At 41.8% G+C, this 24,242-nt stretch overlaps 1 protein-coding gene across 1 annotated transcript; it reads left to right on the top strand.

Moving 5' to 3' along the window:
• Positions 1 to 1,303: 1,303 nt before the first annotated feature.
• Positions 1,304 to 22,452, top strand: MESD (mesoderm development LRP chaperone). Its single transcript, XM_069223003.1, has 3 exons — positions 1,304 to 1,509; positions 13,176 to 13,408; positions 21,612 to 22,452. The coding sequence occupies exons 1-3, from the start codon at positions 1,363 to 1,365 to the stop codon at positions 21,877 to 21,879; spliced, it is 648 nt and encodes a 215-aa protein (XP_069079104.1). The 5' UTR covers positions 1,304 to 1,362; the 3' UTR covers positions 21,880 to 22,452.
• The last annotated feature ends 1,790 nt before the right edge of the window (positions 22,453 to 24,242 follow it).

The raw sequence follows: 24,242 nt of genomic DNA, 5'->3' as shown, positions 1-24,242 counted from the left end.
TTTTCTAGCTATCGCGTCTACAGTTTTTAATACTATTAAGGACACGGAGGCCAGGATTATCCCTCCCATTGTTTGAAATGTCATTATTAAGTCTTTCAGGATTTCTGATACATATGTATTTTGCATAATGTTTTCTGTGATTTTTATTATTTCTTTCCCACCCTGATATTAAAATTGTATTATATATAGAAAAAATTGTTGTGATTTAACTTTGTTTATTTCTACACAAGACAGTGTTTATGGCTATATTTTTCTTCTTCTTGATTTAGGTCAAGAGGACAAATGATTGCCTTTCATCACCTGGATACATCCTCGGGACTCCTCCTCTTCCACTTTGTTATGGATGTTTCTTTGTTCGGGTTCGGAAGTTCTGTTGTTTGTCTGGACTTAAAGTTTATTCTTGTGCGACACTTTCGGCATCAGTGAATTAACTGTGTCTATGTGCAAGGAGAGAGGAAGAGACGTTTGTTCACTAAGGTTTTATAGGGCTGGTCTCTATGGTTATATTATGTTATGTTATGGAGGGTTCATGGGATTTGTAGTTTCTTACAAAATGTCTTTCCAATTGGCTGCTGAGTTTTATTTAAGCATAATCCTCGGTGTCTTAATCGAATTGAAAATTCTATACACAATAGTTAGTAAATGTTTCAGTGATGACACTACACACCCTATCAGAATCCTCCATGACAAAGAGCATACATGCCAATAAACCAGATTCAGGCAGGAGACTCCCAATTTTTGAAGCCAAATATGGTTTAATTTTGTCTGTCTCCGTCTGAAATTGCCTCTGCTTCAAAAGAGGTCAATAGGGAAAATATATTTTATTTTAAATCTCCCACTTTCCTCTTTTAAATTGTTGCTCTGTATGAAAAGGCTTTCAATAGACCCCTACCAGAATACTACATCTCGTTTCCCTGGAAATCTCGTTCAATTCCCATGCTCTCCATTCTGTGCTTAACGCTCAATAATGGAGTCTCTTCCGAACGATATCCAGACTTTTATAATCTCTAATTCATTAATCATAGAAGAACGACGCTGACAATCTTGTATGGTTCTCGACTCTCAACACCTACACTCATCAGAAACCGAAGTGGAGGACATATGTCCCCCAGGGGCACCAGAGAGAGGGCATTCTTAAATGTGACGTAGCGTCACAGTTTTTTTTAAGAATCGACCACAAAGTTTTAAATCCCGCCTACTTCTCTGGCCTATTACCAAAGTCCTCGCTGTGATGAGGTCTTTCATACAGCCTATGAGAGGCCGCCGCTTCCTGCAGCCTATCAACATCTACTTCCGCTGTAGTGAGAGCTTGCTAGCCTATCGAGATCACGGGGTTGTAGTTCCCGTTATCCACGTCCGAAGATGTCTGCTCGCCGTGCATTTCCTCTGCTGCTCTGTGTGTCCGCCCTCCTTTTGCTGTCCATTGCCTCCGAGACTCAGCGCCGCAAGAAGAAGGACATCCGAGACTATAATGATGCAGACATGGCACGGTTGCTTGAGGAGTGGGAGGTGCGTGGGGAAGAAGAATGAAGGGGAGCTCTGGGGTACATGAGAACACAGGTGGATCTAGGGGTCCCGTGGATGCACAGCGCGCTAGACTAGAACCATAAGGCTGCGTTTATAAAAATGAGTTGTTATAGCTTCGTGCGGATTGGTCTTCCCTCTCGTTCCTGTGAACAACAAACCAACTCCGGAGTCGCATGTTTTCAAAGTTGGCCTTTGCATAGGTAGCGCCCATGGCGAAACTCGGTTTGTCGTCTTCCCCTCGCCATCTTTCAATGAAAAAGGTTTCTCGCATCCTCTGTGTGTTTTGAGGTTACACAAATTGTTACTTCCAGAGCTGCAGGGTTACTCATGCTGGTACTCCAGAACAGTATTTATTTTAATCACTCCTATTTTCATGGCCTATATGGAGGGTTCTCCATGCGCCCCTCTTCGTGTCCACACCCTGGACTTGAGCTCGACTCGCAACATGCTAAGCGCTAGTCAGTGCTCTCCTGACTCACTCAGTAATAACTTATTCACCAGGGGCCTTATGTCTGGAGAATGTGTAACCGCTGCTCCTGAACGCTACAAGTTGACTTTCTGAGTCAGCTGTATAACGGCCGAATACTTGCCAGTATTCTGCAACTACAGTGAGGTGGGGTTTATTAAGGTTTAAAACTGTTAGCATGATGACTACCCTCAGGGGGAAAAAATGTCTTTGACCAAATGGTGAAATTGCCAGGAATTACATAACACGAAGCTCGGAAATTGCTTCATAAAAAGTCTTTTTAACTCTGGTACTCATAGATTTATTTTGTTTCCTTGCACAAGAAGTTCTAAAAATTTCAGAATGCAAAGAAAACATGAACTGGTTAGGATGGGTATACCTGTCGCATAACAGATTTACATCACTGCATAGATAAAGCCAAATATGACTAAACAAAATTGTGGACATAACATCAAGTGTATCAGTATTATTATTAATATTTAGTAGTTAATAAAAACCATAAAACTTTCCATTTAAATAGCACAATACATAATTAATGCAATAAATAATGAAAGGCATAATCAGTACAGTAAATACATTAACCCCTCATGACTTCAGTTACAAATATAGACCATGGTTAAAATCACGTCTAAGCACAGTTATCTCCCCCCGCACCCTCTCCCAAACATCCTTTATACCTATTAACTTCCCATGAAGCTTTTTCAGCGCGTATAAATAATAGTTAAGATCACGAAAAAACATGGGATAACTTTCCCAGAATTATTCATATCTGCTGAGGTTATGGGAGGAGCTAGTCCTTAGATCAGGCTTTTAGTTGTTTTTTGATCGCCAGCCATAGGCTCCTAGTAGTAGAGGATCAAAGACATTTGCTAATTAAAAGTTGCTAGCTTGATTCAAATACAGAGTTAGCCAAAACTTACATTACATTCCTTCAGCCTGGTAACTAAGTACTGATTAGTTGGTAAATAATCAAAACTTATCAACAATATACACATTCTAACCCAGCTATAGAGGTACTCTGCTCTATTGGTTGCCAGTTCTTAAATCAAGCTTTTAAGTGTTTTTTTTTTGGTCGGCAACCATGGGTTCCTGGGAGCAGAGTATCAAAAGGCATTTGATATTTAAAATGTGCTAGCTTAATTAAAGTGCAAAATCTGCTAAAATGTGCATAACATTCCTTCAGCCTGGTAACTAAGTACTGATTAGATGGTAAGTCATTACTTCTTAACCATGGTATACACATCCTGCATCCTGACGGTATTTATATGGAAGTACTCTGCTCTGTTAGTTACCCAGTTGCTGTAATCCTGAAGTTCTTGGAGAGGCAGTAAGGGAAGTAAAGATTTCCAAAAATTGGACCAGCCTAATGTTCAGTATCTAATTTCTTGGATCAAGTGCTTCGATTATGGCCTGTCTACATGATGTAATCCCGAAATCATTAAATTCTTTTTTCAACATTTGTCTTCTTTGAATAGCCAAGGCAGGGCAAAAGCAGACCCGTGCCCTAAAGTTTCCACCGCGAGATGGCATAAGCAGCATTCCTGATTTACTCTTTGTAACTAATTCTTCCATTTTGGCATGAGGTCTAGCGTTAGCATATCTCCCAGCCTTAGCCTTAAAAACGTTGTCTAATTTTCAAAGAATAAGATGCGGCCTTCATTGGTGATTCTTTATACGATTTAAGAACCAACCATCCATGAGACCTTTCAGCCAGTTCCTCTCTAACTTCTAGCCGGCTTTGTAGTTTACTTGATTTATTCACCACTTTCTTAAATGCTAGACTAGACAGCGTCTGGTCACATGTAATCCAGATCCAGCTGCTTTAAGCTTCTTTCCAAATACTCATTGTAATTACTATTGCCCCATTCAAGGTTGATTTCCTGCATACTAAATTGGGTAACGTCCCTTCTGGGGCATGCTGAAATTTATGACAGCATTTAATAAACGCTGCAGGTCTAGCTAATGACTGCTTTATTAGCGAGAATACCAGTCTAACCTGGGCCGGGGATGCCGACCTATGTAGCCAGAAAACTTGCTTGATATTTCAGTACCATAAGAGAGCATTGGAAGTAATTTTGCTCTCATTAACTGCTGTTAGCGGTTTAAGGGTATGCCCACGGATGGTCTTTGCTAGAAGTCCAAAGGCATGAATGAGAGCTTACTCTTTGTTCTTTATCACATCCCTGTGACACGTATAGGTTCATCTTGAATCTATTTTGACCCTTAAATACCTATAGGTGGCCACTTCCTCTGTTATCTTTCCATTTAGATGCCACTTAGGCTGATTAGAGGGTCTCTGGTTGAGGGCAATCCATTTTGTTTCACTCTGGTTTATTTCCAACTCATTCGTTTTTGTACACCCTCCCATATTATTCATCAGTTTCTGCACACCTGTTCTGGAGTTGCTAATCAACAGCAGGTCATCTGCATATAGCAGACTGGATAATTGATGACCCCCAAGTGTGGATGGATGGGCAGACAGGCTATTTAACATTGTAGAGAGGTATACAATATAAAGATAAGACTAAAGAGAATTGGTGCTGAAACGTAGCCTTTTTTTTAAACCAGCTGTTGTTTTAACTGCCCTGGATAAATATGAACCATCCCCAAGCTTAACCTTCACCCATGTATCAGAATAAAGTAATCTAATAGCATTCAGAATGGTTGAAGGCAGCCCCCATTGCTGTAATTTTGCCCACAAATTGCCACGCAGTGCACAGTCAAAAGGTGCTTTAAAGTCAACAAAGCACAAATATAATAGGGTCCCTGTTTGCTTTGCTCTATTGATAATCAGACTTAGCACCATAAGGTACGTTATACTATCCTGGTTCTTAATAAAACCAGTTTGATTTATAGGAAGTTTGCTATTATCTACTTCCCAAGACTCTAAATGCTGCAGCAAGCATACAGAAAAATATTTAAGGTCTGCATGTAAGTGGGCAATTCATCTGTAGTTACTTGGAGATGCAGCCTTCCCTCCTTTATAAATATAATGAATTATCAAGCCCTTCCAACTAGCTAGGACGATTCCATTTGACAAAACATGATTGAACATTGCGGTCAGGAAATCCGTGCATCTTTTCATCGACTGTTTAAACAGTGCTTGTGGTAGTCAGTTAGGGCCATGTGCACAGTCAGATCGTGATTTCCAAATTATCTTCATTAAATCTGACGTTGTAATTACCATTATCAAAGTAATCAAATTGTTGGATCCCTGGATATCCTTCTCCCACTGAACTGGCACAACTCTTATAGGAGGACTTTCCTTAAAAGGCTTCCTCGCTTGTGTTTGCATTATGGGCTTCTTTTGGACCTTTTTCAATAGACTTAATCAATTTCCAAAAATGTTTTGAGTTTGATAATCCTGACGCATAGTGAAGTTTAGCCCATAATGCTTCCTGCTGGAGTTTTTTTTAAAGGGCCATATTTCCTTTTATTGGAGTTTGCTTTGCTCCTGAAGGGTACTTAATAATGTTCCGTCCTCTGGGGATTTTTGCATTTGCCTCAGCATCCTATATATAGCGGCTTTCCTAATGCGGACTGCACATGGCATATGTATGCCATTATGATATCCCAGTTGGGCTCCTTTTTTTTTTTTTTTTCTCTTTTCTTTTTTCTTTTTTCAATGAGCCTTGACTTGTAAGTTCATTAGCGAAGAACTCCCAGACCGATATCAAATTTGTGGTTCCCGTAGCTAAGGACTCTAAACTGGACAGTGCCTCTTCTGCTTGACTTTTGATGGAATTGCATGACCATTTCAGTTGCTCAAGATTTTCAGTGCCAACCCCCCACAAAGGAATACCCCTTTGTCCAATTTACACACTGTAGACCGCATCTTAATTATCTGGGGATTCCGGTTGCTTTTCGCACGGTCCATGATTCTAAAATCGCTCACATAGTGAGGGATTTCCCAGTGTGTAATCTAGAGATGCCACCTTTCCAGAAGTTCTTGTGCATGCAGGGGGAATATCTGCAGTATTCTGTCTGTTTAGAGTGAATAGTCCAGCTACCTCACAGGTCTTTATTAGTTTCTCCCTAATTTTATCTTTCTTTATGTTCAATGGGATAATTTGACTTGGCACTACTACTACTGTTTGTATATGTTCCTCACTTGGACTATGGAATAGATTGGGGTTGAACTCACCCGAAATAAACCAATATGCTGGGTATATTGTACTTTTTATATGAAGCAGATGTTTTATCAGATTATTGAGTTCAGCAGATTTCTTTTTTGGATTGATGTATATGTTAATTAATATCAGTGGTTCAGGTATATTTTTTTGCCAAACCATCTAATCGAACCAGCAGGAACGGTAGATCTTCCACTTTAATTTCTGACGTTTTACCCAAAATATTGGTACTGATGTATGTCACTAAGACCCCCATTTGTCCTTTCAAACTGACTGGTTTTCTCTGCCGGCTTGATAAATTCTTTATATCCAATTAGGGGTATAGACTGTTGGGCCCAAGATGCCTGTATCTTTATAATATCACATGAACCTAAAAATTGGATCACTTCTGGAACTTCCAATTTTGCCTGCAGGCCTCCAATATTCCAGAAACAAATGCTCAATACTCTTAGTGGGGATGGTAACTGTTGAGTTGTTGTTCAGCTTCTACGGACCCTTCCTGAGGACAACACAGAAGGTAGCCAACTCCAGCTAGCGAAAGGGTCACTTCTTTTTAGAATCTTTCTTCGCCCCTCCTCTTTCCATATTTGGACTCTTAGGGGAGACTGGACTATAGACATTTTATTAATTTTTCCCTCGTTGACGTCAGTTGAATTAGATGTTCCGCCTACTCAACGTAGATCAGACCGTCATTACTATGCCCTTGTTGGACAAATGGTCCTTCAGTAATGCATTTGGGTATCTATCCCCTTGATCTGTGGTCACCTCAATGCTACAAGCTCTAATACTCTCCTTTCAAGGATTTGTTTAGGGAGATCAGGGGCTGAAAGGACCAACGTCGGATCCATGTCCCGACTCCCTCTTGCTTGAATAAACTTTACAGAGGCAATATCTTCTGTGGACACATGTTTAAGATCAGGAAGTGCTTTTATACGTTTTAAAATAGTAGAACGATTGAGCACATCTGAGGTGGTTCTTGAGAATTATTCAGGAATCCAAAGCAGCTGAAGATCCTGCTCCTGATTAATCAAATGTTGATAATTTGCCGGATTTGACTCCTGCAAGACCGAACGCTCCCTTCTCGTAGACCTTACATTGTTCAAGGTTAGGGTACTAACCCTTCCTGCCGTACAGTTCTCCGGTGCGAATACTGGCTGACCACCAGAGGGACTTCCACTATCCTCCAAGGGGACTTTTACTGGGATGGGGGTGGTCAGTATTCTAACAGTCAGATACGTCGTGGGAGTACATTCTAATTCGGGACCGTTATTTGCCAATATATTTGGGTTAGACCAAGGAGTACCGTCTTGATATTTGCCTTCCCCTTATGGTCTCACCTCCCTTACTTGGTTCTTCTGGGGTGGCCACTGTGGTCTTTATAATATTTGTGCAGAAAGACCGAGCAGAATTCCTGCCCTTTCTTGGCGTTTTCTCTCTCTCTGTCAGTTGCAAAGACAAAGGCTTTCAAGGATTTCCAGGGTTCCTTGGATCTAGTGAATGAGCCAAGGCCTCAGAAGCCTCAGTGACGACTTTAACTGCATAGCTTTTGGTGCTCTTCTCCTCTTGGTCTATTCTTCCAGGTGGAACTACAGGTGAGTCTATTTGGACTATATGTTGACTATTGTCCGTGCTCACTGCAGATTGAACAGTGTCAACATATTGGATAACGAATTGACATATGAACGCTCCTTAACTTGGGTGGTGCAGACCTCTTTATATATTCCTTCCAAGGTTATCGGCAGTTGAGACAATTGTTGACCACCTCTTTGCATGAGCGTATGGTAAAGTTGTTCAGCTGTTTAGTTGGAGTCCTTGTTATCAGGGAATTTAGTTCTTCTAGCTTGCCATCAGTTCCAGAGACGAACACAGCCAACGTCTACCTGAATATCCATTTTAATAGAATGGAACTGAAGCGCCATTACTGTTGCCTGCACCAAATTCAGAATTGAAGCCCACATTTCGTTCGCACTGGTTACGGCCGGTGGTTGTAGGTTTTCCCTAGAATATGTCCACTAAAGCTTTCAAGTTGGGTCTCTCTGTGGTCTATTCCCTACATCTGACTACCTTGTTAAATCAGGTGATCTTGTCTTCTGTGTGCCCAACTCCATGTTTTCTAATTTATAAACCAGGAAAGAGTAGAGCTGGGATTCCCCCCCAAACTTAGAGCTGGGACTCTTTGGGGGGGATCTTGAGATTTCTCTAGTTCCATAATTTCAGCAATAGCTACCTTCACTGAGTCAGGATTAGATGGGTTAGTCAAAGTAGTCTGAGTATTTTCATGATCTTTGTGTGTTTAAGCGTTTTGTGGGGTCCTAATACAGGGTTGGTTCCCTTAATCACCCTGTTGGTGTAGCAGTAATAAAATCCATAGGGGCAACATCTTAGGGACCCATGTTTAGGGGCTGATTTTCCATGATCATCATTATTATTGGCGATAGAGGGATTGATGGTGGCAAATCTCCTCTTTGGGCCTTTTGGGCTTAGGGACCTGAGCAGGTAGATGACATACCTAAGGAACTTGTTGGTTGAGACCCCAGTGAGTCCCTCATATTTCCACAGTTCCGTAGAACAGCATAACAGTCAGTTATCTTGTGGTAATCAGGTTGGACTAATCATTTTGCCTCCTCCTTATGGATATTGTCAATTGCCGACTGACCCATCTCACTTACATTCACCTTTTCCACACTGTTGATTTGCATTGCTAGGCTTCTGGTACCTGTGTTGGTCTTAGTCAATACTCTACATGGGCTGGTGGGTCTAAAAAAAAAAAAAAAAAAAAAAAAAACTGTTTGCTCTCCTTTTTGTAGCGACTTCGTCTGAGACTGGTTCCGTTTTCCTTTTTCTCTTAGTACAGATGGGAACCTTGCCTCTAGTTTTGCCCAATCTCATTCTCCTTGGTTAAATAATTAGAGAAGACAAGAGACTCCAGTAATTTCAGGCTCAAATCCATTCACAGTCTCAATTTCAGCTTTGACGTGTTTTCACGTGCTTTAGGAGCTGGGCTGGCAATGTAATCCAATGTAATGCCTTGTGCTTATGTTTATATTATGCTCAGAATTGTCATTGTCATTAATAAGACGAAGGAGCGAGTGGGACTCACCTGTTAGGCCAGGTGTGAACCTAGCCGAACTGCTTCCACGGGGAGGCTGTGGCACACACTTAGCGATGGCTGACTACAGCTATCGTACTCGCCTTACGTCGCTGCACACTATCAGTCCAAGTGCCGGTGCTGGTGGCTTTCTGCGGCGTGGTGTCTGCAATCCTCCGAACCCCATGTTGCACGTGGCTGCCAGGCTGCCTCGAGACCAGTCATGCCGAACTGCCTCCACCCCCCACGTCCGCCCCTACAATCCTCCAGAGGCTCGGGGTGATAAGCAGTGAGTGCCAAGCAGGCAGCGGGGGTAGGCTGGTTTCGCCATGGTAGAGCAGCGGTGGCTGTCGTTTCTCCGTCGTACGTCCAACCTCTGGGCAGGGTAGGTTGTAGGGCTGAGGGTGCGGTGAGTGATCTAAAACATCAAGTGAAAATGCCAGACCTGTATTTAGGTCTTGCCTCCAAAAAAACCCTCATGGTAGTCGAAAGACTGTTGTAGACCATACCAAAAACTTAGTTGGCTTAATGCCCGCCAGCAACTTATTGTCGGTAAGGTTTATTGTCATATTCATTTGTTTGCATCTTATTCAATGGTTTGTCTTCCTCTTCACATGTTTGGCTGACTTGTATCCTCCACCTAAGGGAACTATTTTTGTTTTTCTGTAAACACTCCGTGAGAGTGCATGTCCCACCAAATTGCCAGCCCCTTCTCAAGCTTTGCATGTTGCCCCCTCACTCACCTCCTCCTGAGTTGCTTTCTATTTCACCCATCTTCCATGTTGTACCCCCAAACTTACTTTCTTCTTGTGAGCTGTTTTACCCAGGTGCTGTGATGTTTTCTCCTTCCTACACCCTGTACATTGCTTCCTCCTCCTCCTTTGCTTTCTTTCTTTTTTTGTTATATAAATTATTTACCCCTCTCTGTTGCTGTCCTTGCCCATTGCACCTGCCCCAACCCGCCCCCCTTCCAATGCTTCTCTCCCACCATCTCTGGTTTCCCTGTCCTTTACACTGTCAGGCCACATCGCTTTAAAAAAAACACTTTCACCCAAGTACAACTTATTTCCTCTTATTTACTGATCCAAGTGGTGAAGGAAATGGCAGCCATGAATGTCTTTGCCAACACTTGTTTTAAGTGGGATTAATTAAAATGAGGCAGGCATAACACCATCCCAGGGTGCATGGGCAAGTAGACAATGAAGAGAATTCTTATTTAAACTGTTGATTTGATATCAAATTAAGATTATGTTGGAAGAAATCATTGCAAGCCACGCAGTTGGAGTACAGGAGTACTCCCAATGCTGTTACAGGGGAACATTTTGAGAGATTAGTAACCACGTACGTGAGAAGATAGAGTAAATACAAATTGAATAGGTAAGTGGATGGAAGAGCTCCATGCCAATCTAGTTTGCTGACTGTCATGATTGATCCATATTAAGAAACCTGCTGTGAAACGGATGGCAGAGTTAGTAACTTGAAAGCATTTCACAAGGTGCGAGGAGTTGTGAATAAATGAGAAATCGGATTGAGACGATAAGATAGCAATGAATTGTTTCTGTATTTGATTGAACATGGGGTTTGTGAACCCTTAATGGGGAGCAGAGAAAATAGTGGTGAAGATGCTAGAAATATCAGTGTCGGTAACGTTGTTACTTGGGACTCAGAGACTTTATTAGGAATCACTTGGCTCGTCTTTGAAGAGAAATTGGGAGAAGGTGGTTTATATTTAAATTTGGGGATTTTAAAATAGTCTTTCAGCTTTATTTCTGTTTCATTTCATAGTTGTAGTTTCCTTATTCGGTTAGAATTAATTTGTAAAGCGGGCACGTCTGGGAATGTGATGGCATTAAGCAATTCAAATTCTATTCCCGACGTGTCTCAACATTTTAAATAATCCAACTGAGCCATGCACTTGGGAAATACAAGGCACAATTGACTTACTTACAAGAAAAATCTTCCATTCATAAGGCGTAGTAGTGCCCAGCCCGCCAAATACTGGAAAGAACTAGTTGACAAAAGTAATCACTTGTCACCACACTCCATAACAATTCTGTTATTGTGAAAGTAGGGGAAGGGGCCTCCGCCTTCTGCATATGATGGGACAGCCCCACACCCTCCTTCTTAAATATTAGGAACTGCTATCCAGTACAAGCCAGGCAGTGGCTAGATGGCACATCGCAAGACTATGGGGTGGGCTGAGCGCCAAACCATAACAAGGTTGTCTCCCTAATGTGGATTGGTGAAGGGTGGCTCAACAAGGCATGTTCAAAATTCTCCCCTTCCATTATATTATAAAGTACAAAAAATCGGGGCAAATGGTGCGAGGTAATCATAATCGCTCACCCTGGACTGAGGACGTAGGGGAGGGAATCAGTAATTAATTGATGATTGTAGGGAGTGAGAATAACCATAAACTGTAACTAACAAATTCTTGAGTAGAATGAACGGCTAGGTGGACTAGTGCCCGTCAGGTAAAACTCACGTTCAGTGAAAAGAAGATAATGCCTCTATGAGAATAAGATGTTGCTGAATAGTAAACGTCACCAACAAAAGTTATACATTATCGTCAATCCCGGTGGCAAAGTTAATTTCATTTAAAATCTACAGAATAGCTGACTATGGAAATCCATATAACGTTTAAAAATAGAATATTGGTTGTAATGTTGTCTGTTTCTTCGTGTGAGGTGTGTTCTATACTGTTTTATTGATTGCATACCGTGTCAGTGGGATGAGTGAACGCAGCGTGCCTGAGGTAGTTTGTAAGGGGTGTGTGGTGGTTTGAATGTAAGGGTACTTGGGTGAGAATCGTGTTTATGGGTGGATGCAGATGCCGGGGGTTAATCGGGCCCCTCTGAGATAAATGGGTGCGTCCATTTAGGGATCGTACTGCGGTCCGATAGGTCCATTTCGTTACCGCATGTTGCATTAACCTTTATAAATGTAAAATGGTGCATGGTGACCTCTACTGACAAGAAGTAGGTAGTAGAAGTACTTATGAAAATGATTAGTGTTGTTTGGATTATGAAAACGCGCACACAAGGAGTATAATAACCTGCATAATGGTGGGAATATTTTGGCCAAACATCTATGCTTCGTATGTGAGTCACTTGTATTTTATGGAAACGGTTCTGGGACATAATAGATGGCTAGATGCACTTGTCCTTGGTGGGTGTTTGTGGATTGCGAAAGTGCACATAATAAGACTTTATATTTACTTTGAGCTGCTCTTGTAGGTGTGTCAGTCAGAAGAGGAGATACATCTAGGCATGCTCTTTGTTACTTTTGTGGCCTCATGCTTCGTGTCAATTTTGTGGCCTCTGCTGACAACGTGCATGTAGCATTGCCATCAATAAATAAATGGTGGCATTTCTCATTTGTTTTGAAATACATTTTCCCTGAACGTGTGTGGAATTGGAGCGCTTGACTTCGAACTAGAGCACACGCCTAAACGTACTTGCATGATTAGTAGATGTATCCTAATTTAGCATCAAAATCTTTTTTTAACCCCACACTGTGCTCTCAAAATATGTCCGTGTTTTCAAGGTTCCTTGTTTTTGAAGGATGTTGTCTTTTCTTCTCACATACATAGTTTTTGCAGATTTATCTGTTTTCATTCCCATTTGAAGATCAAAATAGTTTGCATGCGCGGGGCCTCGGAAAGCGCTCCGCCATTCATTGTAAGTGTTTAAGTTGGATGCAAGACGAATTTGCTATTAACATTTGCAGATTTCTTTCATTTGACCCTGCGGCATAATTAAACGCACGAGAATCCAGGAAAGATGCTTCTAGAAATCAACATTACAGGATTGCAGCGGCGGAAGCCATGGTGCCAATTTCCTTTGCCAGTCAGTGGCTACGGCACAGTCAAATGCTGAGATCGAAGGTGGACATAGCAGACTTTTGAATTGTCTCTGAAGCTCAGTTGTGATGTTAGCTAATGTCCTTACTATTGATATTACAGAAAGACGATGACATTGAAGAAGGAGACCTGCCTGAGCACAAACGACCCCCTGCACCTGTAGACTTTTCGAAAATAGACCCCAAAAATCCAGAAAGTGTCCTCAAACTTACAAAAAAAGGAAAGACGTTGATGGTCTTCGCCACAGTGTCTGGAAATCCGACAGAAAAGGAGACTGAAGAAATTACGAGCCTCTGGCAAGGGAGCCTCTTCAATGCCAATTATGATATCCAAAGGTAGGCTGACCGCTTCAGTATTTGCTTTGTCGTTTCAATCATGTTTTTTGTCTATAAACGAGCAATCCCATAGGGGATGCAGGGGTGTAACTTCTGAATACCACCGCAGGTAGCTTACAGAACCTCAGAGTTGGATGTGTTGTTTACGAAGAGGATAAACACGGTCCTGTCAGGGTACTGATGTTTGCATCCATAGATGAAGATTGTTTTGATGTTACTGCCAGGGAAAGCGGCTGTTTTGGTTCGGGGTAGCTCAATGCATTTTTCCTCCAAGCAGGATGCTATTGCTACCAGGACTTCATCACCTCTGAACATGTAAGCAACTGGTGCTACTGGATAGCACTTATGAAAGTAGGCCATATGGGTTGTATTTACGTCTCTATCTGGTTACAGCTCTTCTAGTTGCAGCATTTCTTTTGAACACTAATATAAGAAGTTTAAAACCTATCCACTCAGGCAAGCTGCCAGGGCTAGTCCATTCAAGCCAAGATGTAATTAGGAAATATAAGGCCCGTGTGCTTTTTTTTCAGTCCTCCTTTATGCTATGTAAGCCCACTCCTTTGCAGTTGTTGGTTAAGATAGCTAACTCTCCTTAATTAATATTTTATGGCATAAGGATAGATTCCGTTTTAGTGCAAGAATAAGAGCCCACCCAATTTTGAGCGGGCATTAAATTATATTTATTAAAACTGAGTTTGAGGTAACTTGCAATCTATCCAGGAGATCAGTCCCATTAATCAGCAGACACCCATAATCCCTGTGTTTGGAAGGGTGATCTGGGTAATTATCGCAGTCCAGTACTTAAAATTAGTATTCAGATACATTTTACTGCTGTCCAAAATGGAGCAACACCAAGCCACACCACAGTTTCTTAGGATCCCAACAGTACCCAATAAGATTAAAAGTGGCTGCTTATTTAAGTTCAAGGCCCTGTCGTGGTGCAGGCAGTGACCTAGGAAAGAAACATGGACCACTCTGTCTGTTTTTCTGGGGTACTTTTCATGTTCACTGCAGCATTTGATCACCCTCTAAGTCTGCCATAAACCAGGGCCACCTATTCTACCAGCAAATGAAATCTGTGATAACCTTTCCTTGTTAAGTTATGGTACCAACCAGATCTGCTTGCGTGGAACAGCCCAGCTCACGGATATGAAGCCCATCACACAGCTGTGTAAAGCAGATTAATATTACTATTATCTGCCTGCGCCAGAATGCACATAGTGCCAGTCATAAAGGTCATTGCATCCCCCATAAATCAGGTTAAATTAGTACCAAACGTCCCTTTGTCGAACAACAGAAGTCACAGTCGGTTGATCCCATTATGTCAGCCTACCTTACCGCTTGTTTCCTGCTCAAGTTGTGATAATGTGGTCCTTACAAGGGCATCAATTTCAGTGTTCCAGTTTATTAGTCCCCACCCCAACCTGGTCTGTGTGCGCGGGCCAGTGCAGATCGCAGGCCTTAAGTCCCCCCTGCTGTCCTGCCACCAGGCAATGTAACCCTCTACTGAAGTCCCCCCATCAGGTGTTGCAGGGCATATGCGGTGTTTGAGGAAGCCAGAAACAAGGCAGCTATGTCTTTATTCCTCATTGGCCCTTAGTCAGGTTCTAGCTCACAAGCGTTTTTTTTTTAATTTTTAGTTGAGCTTGAATCCATGCATACCAAGGATGCAATATTGCAAAACCATATATGCTAGTACCTGGGTTTTCAGTTAACGCCTAATTGCTATACACATGGCTGTTGGCAATGCTCATTCGTACTGTATTTCCTGCATCCATTCATCTCACCCGTGTTTTGTTTCGTGTTTTCAAGAAAAAGGAAAGATGTGTTCTGATTGTCGGCGGATCTCAAATGTCACTGGCCAGTTTCCTTGAAAGTGATGTGTTTTGGGCTTGCCTCAACTTTTGTACTTTGACTGATGTCTTGTTCTAGCTCACGGTAATATATGCTCGTTATCATAACATGTTTCTTGTTGAGCTACATGTTGGGTTGTTGGATCCTAAAATGTTGCTATTGCGAACTGAGATGACAAACCTGTGGACTGCTGTGACTAAAATATAAAAGTTGTATAAGTCCAAGGGACCTTTTCAATATCAGCATATTGAGGTGTTCCCAAAAGGCACAAATCCGGAATATAGATAAAACAAGTAGGTTTATTCTATGATGCAGACTCCACCCACATTCATGGCTCCATCTCCTACTAAGATATGCTTTCAACTGACCCTTTAACATTCCACACACCAATGGGAAGAAAGTCAGAATACTATCAGCCATACATTCTACATTCCAGTGCACCCGCTAGGATGCCACACATCTCCTTCCTTTAACAAACGCAGAACACTTATAGAAAAGAAAAAGCAAAAAACTACTACAAAATAGTCCATGACCTGGCAGGCGGTAGAATACCACTTATTTGTGTACTACATAGACATCGTATTTCTTGGGGGATCTTCTTTTACGTTTCTCAACATTCCATCGTGTGCTCCTTACTCCATGCTTGTTCTCCAATACTTCCACTCGTTTTAAATGTATGTCTTTGTCCAGCAAGCCTTCCATGGTCACTTTGACCACTCTGAGATTCCAGGTCCAACCATCATCAAGTTTTACTGCATTATCAAATTTCTTCACAACTCTCATGGGAGAGCTGTACTTGGAATACAGAACATGAGTAACGGTAGCTTTCACCTTGACACATCTCCCACTTTCACGTTTACCATTTTGACAGCTTTCCTTTTGTCAGTGTATACTTTCCTTGCCGAAACCTTTCCCATTACTGTTTTCTCTCTACCCATCATCTTCCACTCATCCATCCTATCCCTGCACTGCCTAATCCATGCGAGTGATAGTACAGAATTGGCCTTTCTGCCTTTCAGCAATTCAAAAGTAGTTTTCCCTGTGTTTCCATGGGTTGTCACGCTGTACATTTCCAACCACTTCCACAGCACTTCTTGCTAATTGCAAAGTCTCCTTAATGGTTCAAATCATTCTCTCCACAGTACCATTGGCTTCTGGGTGGTACAACGCAGATTTCTTATGAAGAATTCCTCTTCTGCACAAGAACGCTTCCATCCCAGCCGATGTGAACTGCCCACCACTGTCAGTCAGCACCGATTCAAGCAAAACGTCCTTGCAAAAACCTGTGTCAAAAACGCGATCACCTTTTGTGAGGTAACCTCACTGGCAACCGTAAGCTCTGGCTTATTGGAAACAAGGGTCTACCAACACTATTATAAACTCCTTGTTCTCATTAATCGTGAGAAGACCCAAGATATTCACCGAACCTTCAGCCCATGCTTTCTTGGGTACGTCCCTCACCATCATGAGTTTCTCTCTCGTTTTACATACCTTACCACTCATATAACACTCCAGATATTCTCTCACCTCCCTCTTGATTTCTCTATCCATTCCAGGCCACCAATAATCTGCTTGCAACTGTTCTATAGATCTGGAAATGCCCTGGCGTCTTAATGTGACACTTTTATCCAACCTCTCTCTCGCTACTGCGGGAGGCACCATTCTGGTTCCCCTGAACACCAAGCCTTTGTCACTGGATAACTCTTCCCTGACACTCCAGCAAAGTTTTACCTCACTATCCAATAATCTTTCTTCACCCCAGCCATTTTCTAAGTTATGCATCAGACTATGCAGAATTTTGTACATTGTAATTTATTTTATCCAATCTTGAACCAATTACCCCATCGGTCATCACACACACTGTTTCTTCATCTATGCGATCCTCATCATCCTTGGTATCCTCTGGCCTTACCATCCTGGACAAAGTCTGTCACAGAGTTACTTTTCCCTGAAATGTGAACAACTTGGAACTCCTATTCCTGTAATGACACAACCCATTTGGCAATTCTGCTGGAAACATTGTCTACAGTTTTCTTAATAAACACCTCCTTAAGAGGTTTGTGATCCGTTCTAATAGTAAACTTCCTGCCCCACAAGACATTTTTCAACTTCTTTACTGACCAAAATATGGCAAGAGCCTTGTGCTTAATCACCGAATACCTACACTCCACAGGCCTCAACGCATGAGAAATAAGTCCCCATACTCTCTACTCCATCTCTCCTTTGAGTAAAAGTCACCTCCAATCGTTTTACACTTGCATCTGTGCAAATGATATTCTCTTGATCAGCACAAACTTTTCAAACTCTGAATATTCTGCACCTCCTCCTTTAGGGGAATAAACTTCATCACACTTTTCACACCACTTGAACTCCACATTCTTCTTAAGTAAGGTGCACAACTTGAATGTCTTCCAAGAATTTCTTCACAATCTTGCTATAAAACTCCACAAGTCCTAGGAATTAAGCTAGTTCCCCCTTACTTTGCGGAACCGCCATCTCCATGATTGCCTTTGTCTGGTTTAGACTTCAAACCATCTTCCGTTAAAGTATGTCCCAAAAATTCTAACTCTTTTCTGTGAAATTTACATTCACAGCCTTAAGTGCCAAACCATTTTCCCTTAATTTCTGCAACACTTCTCTAACTCTCTCATCATGCTCTTCACGAGTTTCTCCAAAAATCAGGATATCATTCTGATAAATATTCACACCCGGTAAACCAATCAACACCATTTCAATGGCTCTTTGAAAAATAGATGCCGCAGACACCAAACCGAACAACATCCTCCTAAGTCTGAATGTCCCATTGAATGAGACATATGCTGCGAGATACATGGAACCTTCCTGCAATCTTATCCGGTAGTATGCCGAGGCTAAATGCAAAGTGGAAAAACTCTTCACATTTCCCAAAATGCGCACCAACTCATGAATCTCTGGAATAGGAAATCTATCTGCTACAACAGCTCTGTTAACCCCTCTGAGGTCTACACATACACAAACGAATATCACCATTTTGTTTCCTTGGTACAACCACCAGACTTAACCATCCAGTACCCTCAGCCTTCTCAATGACACCTGCTTCTTCCAACCTTTTCAACTCTCTAACCACGACATCTCTGACCTCAAAATGCACACTCTGTACTTTGCTCACCACTGGTATAGAATCTTGCACTACCTTGATCTTAGGAACCATACCCTTTCAAACACCCCAAACCATCCGAAAATACTTCAGGAAACTCCTCTGAAAATGCACTACCCATGACTGCTTCAGAATTACCCACCACTTTGACTTTGAAATCCCCTCTCAACTTAACAGGTGGCTCAGAATTAGGATCCAAAATGACACCCAAATCACGTAGGTGGAACCAACTGGTGACAGCATCACCTTTAGCTGCAACATAAATGTTCCATACAGGCATTCTTCCTTGATAATCCAACCTTCCTTGAAAATAACCCACCAACTTAATGAGGTCTCCATTGTATCCTGTGGGTCTGACATCTGGCTTATTCGTCAATATTCTTTATCACACTGACACAAACTTTGTTTGAAATAATAATTAACTTTGCCCCTGAATCAAAAAGTATTTGAACACACTTTCCTTCTACCATGCAACATCTTGTGGATCTTTGCTACTTTAGTTAGACACCTGCATAATTATCTCTTCGCCCTCATCTGAATTGTCAAAAATTTAATTAATTTAATTCATCCTTTTTTCGCCTTATTCTTATCTTTCCTTTGCGCGAATACAACTTACATGTTATTTTCCATCCCGGACACACTTTATCATTCGCCATTTGACCAATGTCCCCACTTCTAAAACGTTTTCCAGTAAACGGCTTACTTCTGAATCTTCCTTTTATGACTTTGTCACTTTGCCCTTTCGCACTTGTCTTTCACCTCCTTTTTGTTTAACACAGAAACTGTTGTTCCAGTCCTAATTTGAGAAATTCTTTTTCAACACTTCCACACACTCTAAACTGTGTTCTAATCTTTTCGCTAAATTGATTAACCCCACAAAAGGTGGATCATCCTTTGTTCACAATTCTTCTTGTACATTTTTACTACTAGACCCTAACATAAATTGATCCCTCAATCGCTCATTCATAGATTGACCAAATGTGCACTTGGAAGCCAACTTCCGCAAAACTGTAATGTATTCTTCTACTGACCCTCTTTTGTTTTGCATACGTTTGCCAAAATGATAATGCTCAAGTGTAGATGGAACTTTTGGCAGAAAATGTGAATCCAATTTCAAAGCAACGCATGTGTTGGGTTACTTGCTTAAGCACGTTCCACACAGTTCAAGCAAAAACAAGTGTTGCGTTCCTTCCATGAGCTCACTCCTCACGATTCAAGCATCGAACTTTCTATATACATCCTCAATTTTCCTATTGCTTAATGTTGTAAAGCAGCCACAGACCCCTGAGTAGGCCTTGCGGGTCCCCAGAGGTCCTTGGACCATAGGTTAAGAACCACTGTTGTAGTCTTTATAAAAATCACCAAAGGGGGGGTGGGGGGAGGGGGGTGGGGGGTAAGGGGGATGGAAGGGTTTGTTTGTTTGTGTGTGTGTGTGTGTCTTGATTGTCGAAAGACTAGCATCTTGCTCCAAAAAGGAGGTCCTCTCTCTACCTGAAAAGAGACTGCAGAACCAGAACAACTGTCAACTCTACAGGAGCTCACGTAGGCATAAATATGCACATTTTGGGAATTTACAAACATTTCCAGTGGAGCACCATAGGAAGCTGCTGCCATTCGCTGAGTTCCCAGGTGTACTCCTGGACGTGTAGTTTGATATTTGCTGTTTTCACAGTGTGGTGTTGTGCACACATTACTGCTTTACACTGGGAAAGGCAGCTCACTGTGCAAATGCACATTTTTTTTGTTCCCCCCGCTCAGAGAATACCTTTTCTCCCAGCTGAGAAACCTTTTTCCATACATCTACTGGGAAAGTGTAAGGGAAGCGCTTGAGCATGCCCACAGTTTGTGGACGGTAACGTCACAAGGCAACCACATCTTGATCTGCGTGCTCCACACCCACGTCATGAGACCTTTGGAGTAGCTAGAAAATTAAAATATCCACCACTTTCAACCAAACCTGAAATGACAGTGATTGAGTGAAACAACTAAACCCAGCTTTCCTGGAAAAGTTCTATTCACCTGTACGTCTTCCTATATATCCATTCATCCTTCCACTCATTCATTCTTTGGTGCTTTCCCCCATCATTTCATTGTCCCAACAATTTGACATTCTACCCATCTGACAGTCCTCCCATTCATCCCTTTATTCGTCCACCCACCGTCACCTTTCTACCTGTCCATCTACTATTTCAGCATTCCATCCAGTGACCAGATTGTTCCCACATGTGTACATCCACCCTTCCAACCAATTATTCTTACACTCTTTCGTCCAACCTATCATTCGCCCCTTTATTCACCTTACCTTCCAACCTTTCACAACTTGATCCTTTCCCCCACGATCCAACCTTCTATCACTCTGTGTTGTTTTCACCCTTCTTTTTAACCTTTCTCTTCCAGTTTCTAGCTACCATCAATTTCTTCTTCTGTCGCGTTGTTGTTTTTCGTATCTTTCTGCCCTTCACTCACTCTGCTTGTTGCTCTCTGTCCTGCTTAAATATTCATCATCTATTTTGATGTCGCTTTCCTTCCCTGACTTTGTTCACTTAGCTCTTGACCTTCAGCTCTAAGCAATGCCTTGCTTTTCCATATGAGACCTTTTTGTGACCTTTGCCTGCAGGGAGAATAAGTGAAATGGAAAACTAATCGATGTTCAGTGGGGCCCAGACTACTAGACCATTGGTGCAGTGGCTACCAACACTTAAGCTGCAGACGGGGGGAGGCATGGGTGGAAGTTATCCACGGGACTTGCTACTGTGTAACTCTACCTAACTGATGACGTGCTGTTACACAATAGTGAAGCCATTTCCCCGTAACATGTATCTTTTGTGGATGCCCCAGGGGTGTATTCATTGTAATATGCAGGCTTCTGGCTGTTAATTTGTTGTCCGAGTGTATTGGGCTGTATACAATAGCTTTTCTTTGTGCTATATTTTTTTTCTGGCTACCATAGTCCTGCACACTTTGCATTGCAGAATTTGTATAATTGGTTAAATCCTCTTCAGTTACCTGCTAGTTTGCCCATTTTTTGCCAGTTAGTTTTTATTGCAAGTGCTCCTTTGCATGTTCCCAAGCATCTGCTGTTGTGCGTGTGCCATATGTGCTAACAGGAGCTGTGCGGATGTGTCCCAAAAGTCGGCCATTGCTTTTAATTTTAAGAAGATACGAGTTTATTAGCATCATTTTGATTTGTTTTTTTTCCCCCTTGATGTCTAGGTTTATTGTTTCCTCCAACCGGGCCATCTTTATGCTGCGTGACGGAAGTTACGCATGGGAAGTGAAAGACTTCCTTGTACAACAGGAGAGATGCGCCGATGTTACTGTGGAGGGCCAGGTATTCCCTGGCAAAGGTGCCGAACCAGAGAAACAGAATGAAAAGGACAAAAATAAGGTGAAACCAGAAAAAAAGAAGAGCAGTGAGGATAAAAAGTTAAAATCTGCCAAGGAAAACAATCAAGCGTCCAAGCGGAAAGAGGATTTGTGATCTAAAAATGACCTAGGTAGTGCTCTGCAGCCGAAGTGTCAGGGAACATTGAAGACTTTAGAGAAAAACCTGGTCTCTTCAGCTGCCTCGAGCTGATTCCCATGCTGGGGCTGATCTGCTGTTGGGGGTGATGGGGACACAAGCACTTCAGTATGCTGCCGTGGGTGAATGGGTACGGCACTGAGAGAGTTAAATGTACAGTTGTCAGTGTGTAGCGTCCGAGGTCTGCGGGGTGAGTATTGTGCTGCCTTTGTCACAAATGTGACATGGGAGACTTTTTTTTATTACGAGGAGTCAGCTGGATCCTAAAGTATTCAATTTGAAGGATTCTACATAAACATTGCTCAGCTGCAACATCACAGGTCCTTGTGAGCCTTTTTATTTATTTATTTTTTTTAGTATATTTGGCAATGCTCAAAGTTCAATTTTTCACCCAACGTTTGGGCAACATTTATGGGATTTAAAACCTGAGTACGCACCATAATCTCTTTATACTCCTCTCTTGGATTTAGCAGTTTGGAATGTCTGCGCCATGAAGAAAGTTATAATAAATTTCACTTCGTGTGCCAAGAAGCTTTTCAAATGTTACATTGTTCGTTTTTTCCTTAAAAAGCAGTGCTGCCAAAACTTCATACTGTGATCAGCCAGGTAAATCAGTGTGTACATTCTTCAAGATGTAATGCAGACAATATCGCTATGCTGCCGTTTCTGATTTTTTTTTTTTTTTTTTTTTTTTAAGTCTCTTGATAAAGCAAATACCACTAATTTGAAGAATGTTTGCAAATCTTTGTGTTCATGGAGTTCTGTTTTTCATCACGCGGGGGAGGGCTTTGTGCCTACGTTCTGGTTCAGTATTAGGGTAGTTTCGACTTTATACCTCTTAACCATTAAAGAAATGAAAAACAGCTTCAGAAAAAACTAGTCTGAGTGCACCTGCGTAAATCATAGGGACAAGTAGTGTAAGAAAGTGACTTTGAGGTATATGTACATAAGTTGTAGTTTACATCTTCAGAGTTTGTGGGCACGAGCACAACTAACATGGCTTATAGAAAGATGTTCCTCTAGGTACTGGATTCCCTTCTCTCGGAGCTTATGCAAGCAACGTAGCAGCTCAGAACGCGCAGTCGCGCTGCATGGGATTCAGCATGGCTCACTGACCAGAGGAAACGTTGGATGTTCTTTCATTATTTAGAGTGGTTTTGATTTCCGGCTAGCAGAGGGTCACGTTTTGCAAAGCTGCCTGACAGAACACCTTTACAGAGTTTGCTAGCGGCTATTAATAGACTGGATCTTAGAAAGACGATGGCGTTTGAAGGCAACAGTGACCCCATAAAAGGGTTCTTCGGTGTCAGAATGTACTACCCTAAACTCCGATACCGTACTACATTCTAGCTTGAAGTGTGCCTTCTCAGAATTGGTGTGGATGCCAATATTGCTTGCAATCCTTTCAGAATAGGATATTACTTGATTGTGGTTTACAATTATAGTGCGCTGATAGGAAACATCTTTATCCTCAAACTGTCGTCTTTATATTAGCTTGTGCTCCCCTTGGTGTGGCTGTGTCTTGGGACCATTTTATTTATTTATATATAGAATGGGTGATTCTAGATGGAGTATTTGGTCAGTTGCCGTGCACCTGCTTTCATCTAGAGTTCCCATTGACACCAGTGCAACAGTGAATAAGATATGAAATAAAGTACCCCCTGCTGTACATTGTAAGGACATTGCAAGTCACATCAGAGTTTCCATGACCTTATAGAGAAATGAGGCTGAAGGCAAGGTTCCTTTATAGGTTCATAGAACTCTGAGGTAACTTGCGAAATCCTTCTAATGTGTGACAAGAATACTTTATTCCTTATTATACATTATCACATCCCCTTTCCTACAGTCTGTGTTGTTGCTCTTTCATTTGAAAGAGATTGGATGTGTTCAAACTTGAAGAATAAAAGTAAACTCTCCACTGCAGACTTGAATACAGCAAAAAGCAGTTACACATGTGTTGCAAAAAGATATTAGAAGCTATTTAATACAAGTCCAGTTTTTTTAAAACAAAACAAAAAAACACTTTAGCATTGAATGTGTGGGAACAGTCAGAGAAATAAGATGTTCGATGGCATGCGTAGCTGTAGATAGTCATGCTTTGCATATTTCTGCCATCTAGTGTTGGGTCCAGATGTGTACAAGTTGTTTTTCTTCAAAGAAGTTGTCAGTCACGAGGTAAAGTAACCCTTACTTTCAGTGATATTGCACATGGGCATCCACTCCATTGTTAGAATGTTTTCTTTCCGCCCTTGGGGTCGGACGTGCTCTGGTTCGAGACCGCTTCAAGCCCCTTCGGAAAAACTTTGACTTTCTATACTCAT

Source organism: Pleurodeles waltl, chromosome 3_1 (assembly GCF_031143425.1).
Source record: "Pleurodeles waltl isolate 20211129_DDA chromosome 3_1, aPleWal1.hap1.20221129, whole genome shotgun sequence".
NCBI classification, from domain to species: Eukaryota; Metazoa; Chordata; class Amphibia; order Caudata; family Salamandridae; genus Pleurodeles; species Pleurodeles waltl.
This window is presented reverse-complemented; position numbering and strand designations above follow the sequence as displayed.